Source organism: Miscanthus floridulus, chromosome 4, assembly GCF_019320115.1.
Source record: "Miscanthus floridulus cultivar M001 chromosome 4, ASM1932011v1, whole genome shotgun sequence".
Lineage (NCBI taxonomy): Eukaryota > Viridiplantae > Streptophyta > Magnoliopsida > Poales > Poaceae > Miscanthus > Miscanthus floridulus.
In genome coordinates, this window is record NC_089583.1 from 96,455,987 (window position 1) to 96,462,462 (window position 6,476).

Consider the following 6,476-nt stretch of genomic DNA (forward strand, 5'->3'; position numbering starts at 1 on the left):
CGGGGAGTAAACTCGAGGAGGAGGAACGCCTCGGACTATCTGACTCGCTGCTGCCATTTGACCAGTGCCAGGTCTCAGTCACTGGTCAACAGTGATCTCTCGGTCATTGGCTGCCTCACACACAGAAACAGAAACACCACACAGTGAGCTGAGCTGGGCTTGGAGTCTACGTAGGCCCCCTCCTCCGCTTGGACTTGGGAGTCCGCGGCTCACACATAAGCCAGCCACCCACCCAGCCCTGTGGCCCTGCGGGGCGCCGGTGCGTGCCCTAAACAAGCAAGCGTAGAGGCGCCAACAGGCAACGAGCGAGCCGAGCGGAGCGACAAGGGGGGTGGCGGCCATAGACATGGAGGACGACGAGGACATATGGGCGAACACCGCGAGCAGCCCCAGCGCGTCCCCGCCGCAGCCCGTCGCGGCGGCCGCGGTCTCCACCTGCAGCGCCTTCATCTCCACGCAGCTCAGCCTCAACTCCCCCCTCCACCTCCTCTCCTCCGCCGCGGCCGCGGGCGGCTCCTCCCCGACCGGCGGCGGCGCCTACGCCGCGGACGGCGTCCGCCACCACATGGCCCTCGGCGGCGACGGCTTTCGCAATGCCGTGGCGTCCCAGGCGTCGTCCTTCTTCCCGTACAACCTCGCCGTCGCCGACGTCACGCCCTTCGACGCCGCCGCCGCCGCCCGCGGACTGCTCGAGGACGAGATGTGCCTCGGCGCCGGCGCCGCGTCCGCCACCTGGGCCAGCGGCGGGGGCGCCGACTGCCGCAAGAAGCGCATGATCAAGAACCGCGAGTCCGCCGCGCGCTCCCGCGCGCGCAAGCAGGCCTACGTCATCGAGCTGGAGAGGAAGGTGGAGATGCTGCAGCAGGAGAACGAGAGCCTCCGCGTCAAGTACGACCAGGTAACAAACCCATCCAGAACCCTTGTCGCACCATCCATCCGTCGATATATATGAGCATGCTGAAAGCTCGCGCGTTGTCTCTGGATTCGGCAGCTGAGGGTGTCCGTGGAGGTGGCGGTGCCGATGGTGAGGAAGACTCTGCAGAGGATGCCGTCCGCTCCATTTTGAGGACTCCGACCAGGACATTGACCGGGGATGAGATCAGTCGAAGCAAGTGGTTGCTCTTTTTTTTGAGGTGGTGATAATCAGCGGTGATTACGTACTACTCCCAGTAGCAATCAAGTGACTGATTAGTGAGTGCTGCTACTTGGTTACTAGTAGTGATTGGAACACTACACTAGCTGATAGTATGCCATATTGCCGCCGTCAGTGGTAGTACTCTGCTACAAGCTCTACCATATAAGCTTAGCTTGGCCTCTGTCCATGTACGTAGATCAAGTCGATCTCATGTTTAATTTCGTCTAGCTGGGGCATGTACTAGCGGCTTGTGCCTTTGATCGATCTCACGATCTGTACAGTGGCAGCTGCCTGCCTAGAAGAGGAGGCTGCCGGCCTGCCACTGCCATGGCCGCGGCCTGCTAGCTGCTATATTTAGTAGGATGTAGTAGTATGTCTATATGTGTAGCTTGTCGCGTGGGATTAGGCTGAAAGATGATAAGCTTGCTTGTACAAATGTGGTAACTATTGCTTCCTGGAACAATGACATTTTGGGGGCGCAAGAAAGAAAAATCCAGGAAGCAGCAGGTCTCTTCTGTGTTTCTTTTTCCTCTTTCATCGGTTTGCTACTCATCAGTCAATCCCCTTTGTTATCTCTGTGTGTTGGTTTGTTCGCCTGTCAAGTTCCGAAAGCGAGATGCGGCTTTATTTCAGAATAGTCTTTTGGCTGATGAACATTTGCTGCGGGTGGAGTCCTTTTCAATTCTTCGCCTATGGTTTAGGGTTCACCGCTCCTGAGCCCTCAAGGAGCGAATGCCCTGTTTTGTTTCCATGCTGCTGAAACAGAGAAGACAACCTGTTAGTACTAGGTTTTGCGATAATTTACAATCAGAAAGAGACGTTGCTGAAATAGATGCCTCCCTTCTTTTGCTGCTCAGCTCAACTCAACTTTGGCTAGGGAAAGCGAAAGGTGGTAATTTTGCTAGGGGGCATTTCGTTTTCCGAAAAATTGGATCGAATTTTGGCACCCTTGCTTTTCTGAAAGATGAAGCAAAAGGCCGTGAAACTGAACCGATCGACCTCCGCGGGTCACTTCTCCTGAATCACGATGTTCAGCTGTTGACTACTGACTACCTGTTGCAAATCGTGATTATTAGGGTAACAACTGAAGGATCTTGTCAGCTTATGATTTATTAGGGTAACAACTGAAGGATCCTGTTGCAAATCGTGATTACTACAGGACCACAGACACTCAGCACAGAGCTGTAAGTCTGCCTCCGAATCTCCCTGCTCCCTCCGTTGCTAAAATAGTTTTTAATGAATTATATAATATTAATATTCATTACATATATGCAATATTAAGTGTTATAGATGAAGCAAAAAATATTTTTTTATAATAAATTTATTAATACCAATCTCAGCGAAAAGTTTCACGGTCTTGTTTTCAAGGCAGTCATGTCATAAAAATTAAAATGAAACACGAATAAAACAGTTACTCTTAATGTAAAGTTTTATTCTATGATTCTAGACATTTAATTCAAGTTTCATTCTATGATTTAGACATTTAATTCTGTGACTTAGAGAGTTGGTAATCTAGTGTAAAAGAGTCGGTAATTCTGTGACACAACTATTCTAGGACCTAATAGATGGAGATAGTATTTATATATATTAGGTAGCGTGTTCGTACGTTGCTACGGGATAACTAACAATTTGTACTAAAAACACACAGATCGCACGATAAGATAACAATACTGTAAAAATTAAATATCAACATTAAAGTGACAGTTAATCTAAAAAGCAAAGTTTGTGAAATTAACAGTCAGCCAAAGGGCCTCTACTCCAACTGGTTAGAGCGTCCCGACGGCAATCCTCAGGTCCTGGGTTCGACTCCCCGTGGGAGCGACTTTCAGGCTGGGGTTAAAAAAATCTCCTCGTATGTCTCACGCCAAAGCACAGTCTAAGGACCGTCCTGTTCTCACAGGGCGACGGTGCCGCTGTGTAAGGGTGGGGCAGGGCTTCGGGGGTTTTCTGGGCCTGCGTGAGAAGGTCTTTTTCTTAATGCAATGCCTGGGGTGGTCATACCCTCGCAGGTCCAGTTTTTTTTAAATTAACAGCCACAGAGAGCGCGACGTTACAGGCTTACAAACTCTACTTTATAGACCTTTCCATGATGCGCCTAAGATAATATTTTATATCGGCGGGAAGAAATCTTCGATATCCATTTCTTTCGTGCGTCAATAAATTCATGAATAAGTTTCGCCGCATCTCCATACCATCCTGTACACAGGCTCGAGTATATATGTCGATATTAGTGCCTGCCGCATGGGTAATATTGCGTCTTTTGAAAAATCTTCCACAAAAACTTAAAACAAAGTGTGATACACGCCGTATAAATATGTGTGGCTTTTGATCTATTCCACGTAGACATGGGCCTGTTCGGCTGGTATTAAAACCGGCTGAAGCTGATTTGTTGTGAGAGAAAAATACTGTAGATTCTAACTGATAAGCCGACTGATAAGTTCAAGCGAACAGGCCTTACTGTAGAATAAGATATCCACTTAAGTGTTTGTGGCAAGATTCACGATCAGCGATATATAGAAATAGTTAAATCGTAGGTATTATTATTGCAAGCTATAGTGACTCTGAGTTAGTTACCCATCTATGTCCTCGGCAATGTTTTCTTCCCGTCTGAATTTTCATTTGAAGACAAACTCATTCCATCTAGGAATATGTACATTCACTGCATCTGTGTATTGCAAGGTAAATCCTGTGTACTTGGCATACATTAGTGCTGGTATGTCTTTTGGGCCATTTGTGCTCTTTCGGGCCTGTCTCCTCCAATATGAAAACTATCTGTTTCCGCAATCCACCTCGTTATTTGTTCATAGAAGAACGAATCAATCAGCATTACTAAAATATAAAATGTGTACAAATAGCTGTGTCAGGAAATACCCATAATTTTATTGGGGTCAGCACGTCTGAACATCTCACCCAAAGCGTCTAGCAATTGGACCTCACATTTTTCAGGCGTTTATAACAAGGTACCGATGTGAATTTGTAACTTTTATTGGAAGGAACACCTATCAAATCAAACAATAAATATTTTGCCAGGACATAAAAAATTGATAATGAAAGACCAATAGATCGTTTAAAAAAATTGCTACCATGTCATGCTTCAAGTAAGCTAGCATCTTTGAACTAAACCAGGACGCTGTGAAGTGCCATGGTTAGGGTAATTGGCTTCAATGGTCTCATCCTTTTCTCCATCCCGCTTTATGATTGTAACTAAGCACGCAGTTTCAACATAGACCGTACCTCCTGGCCTCTTTTTCAAACCCTCTTGAGCCTTCAACAGTTTAATATAAGCATCTATGACCACCTCATGAATTCCTCCCGCTCTAGCGCTACGTGGCTCCTCACGACAGCGCTCCTTGCATGACGTGCGCATGGTCTAGGCAATTGCAAAGACACACGCGCAGTACGGGTAGACAAATTAAATTTGTAAGTAATGCGACTCATGCGTGGGTGGACTACGGACACGTACATGCCACGGAGGCAACAGAGGTCCTCCATTGGGTGTGGCGAGATCGCGGCGACAAGCCCGGCGATCTCGATGACTATTATGTACAGGAGCGCCAGTAGCGTCCGCCGTGCCACCCGTGAGGAACCGCTCCGGACGGAATTCGTCAGGGTCTGTCCATACCTTGATGTTCCTCCTGATCTTGTGTATGTCCATTATGACGCTCGCTGACATGCCATCGGTGGATGTCGGTGTTCGAGCGATCGCTGTGTCCATGGCACTGACATCGCGTTAGTGAGATACTATTTGTGCATTATTTAATTGAATAAAAAATGCATTGTATGTGTTAGTAATGTTCTGTTACCTTGCCTATGGCAGTTAGAACCTACTTAAAATATTCTTCGTGAAAGTTCCATCCACTACTTGGGGTCTTCTTATCCTTATCTTTTTTTATTTGATGCATTCTTATTTTTTCCCTCGGCATTCTTTTTAGCATTTTTCTTCTCCATCTTTTTGGCCTCCTCCTGTGCATCCGCATCACGGCGAGAGGGCAAGGATCTTAACATTCGTTCTTGACGTGGCTCTAGACATCGCAACGTACAACTGACCATGAGTGAACACTGGTGCGGGCAGGTACACACCCACGTTCGGGATAGTTTGGCCCTGTGACTTATTGACCGTCATGGCAAAGCTCACCTGATAGGAAACTGCTTCCTCTTAAACTAGAACGGGAACATCTCGTTATCGGACGGGCACTAATGGTATTCGAGGAAGGAATACCCTGCTTCTCAGCATGCTGCCCCACCATGATTTCCGCATCGATTGTATTTCTTCGGAACCCCCGCACCACCATCCTTGTACCATTGCATAGCCCATTGGTAGGGTCAATATTCCTAAGCAATATGACTAGGACACCAGAGCTTGAGCTTCAAGACGTGTGGAGATAGCCCGTTGGGGGTCAGACTGTTAAGGAACTCTGATGGATAGTAGTTATGTGGATCATCTACTGTGGAGTCAAAACTGTGATAAACTGTCTTGTCGCCCTAGAACATATCAATCATTTTCATATTGATCATGTCAACCAAATCGTTATGTGTAGATAAAATCAGCTCTGGTAGTGATGTAGTCTTTGTCCGCCATGTTTGCATTTAGATCTAGAAAGATGATGCCAATCAATCTATGAAGATCTTTCTCAGCATTGCCAGAGTACGGGACACGGATCTAATCTGGAATACGTACATTGCCATCTTTGTTAACCTCTTCCATTCCACCACCAATGCGCAATAGATAATCTACAAACCACGGGTCACTCTGAGCCCTCATGTTGCAGATGAGCTTTAGGTGGCGCATGGATTCCTAAAGATATGACCTTCGTAGAGAAGCACCGACTATTTGAGCCTTGGATCCTTTCCGCACAATAGGGAGGACCTATCTGAAATCCCCACCAAGGACAACAGTCTTCCCACGAAATGGTAGTTCTGACTGTCCCATTATATCCCATAGGTTGTTGTCTAGTGCTTCCATAGTTTGCCTCTTTGTCATAGATGCCTCATCCCAAATTATGACAGTTGCTTGCTGCAGCAACTTGGCAGTACCACTCTATTTCATAAAGCTACATCAACCACCCTCTTCAACAGTGAGGGGTATCTTGAAACATGAGTGGGCTGTCCTCCCGCCTGGCATTATGGATGCTGTGACTCTAGATGTAGTTGTAGCCATGGCAAGCTTGTCCTGGCTACATAGTTTTGTAGTGCCCTATACAAAAAGGTCTTTCATGTCCTGCCAGGTCCATCCACAAAGGACAGCCCACCTTGTTTGCTATAGACAGCGACCATTTTCTCATCGTAGGTAGACCTTTGCTTGGCATTGAGTGAGTTGCACAATAGCACATCTTCGGGATTC

The 6,476-nt window shown here is 47.3% G+C and overlaps 1 protein-coding gene across 1 annotated transcript; it reads left to right on the forward strand.

Moving 5' to 3' along the window:
- The first annotated feature begins 303 nt into the window (after positions 1 to 303).
- On the forward strand, positions 304 to 1,877 carry LOC136552219 (ABSCISIC ACID-INSENSITIVE 5-like protein 2). The gene is made up of 2 exons (XM_066543754.1): positions 304 to 898; positions 992 to 1,877. The coding sequence occupies exons 1-2, from the start codon at positions 347 to 349 to the stop codon at positions 1,064 to 1,066; spliced, it is 627 nt and encodes a 208-aa protein (XP_066399851.1). The 5' UTR covers positions 304 to 346; the 3' UTR covers positions 1,067 to 1,877.
- Positions 1,878 to 6,476: the final 4,599 nt, after the last annotated feature.

Coding starts and splice junctions, on each gene's coding strand:
- LOC136552219 (XM_066543754.1), top strand. CDS start 347: ATGGAGGACGACGAGGACATATGGGCGAACACCGCGAGCAGCCCCAGC. Junction 899..991: donor TCCGCGTCAAGTACGACCAG/GTAACAAACCCA, acceptor TGGATTCGGCAG/CTGAGGGTGTCCGTGGAGGT.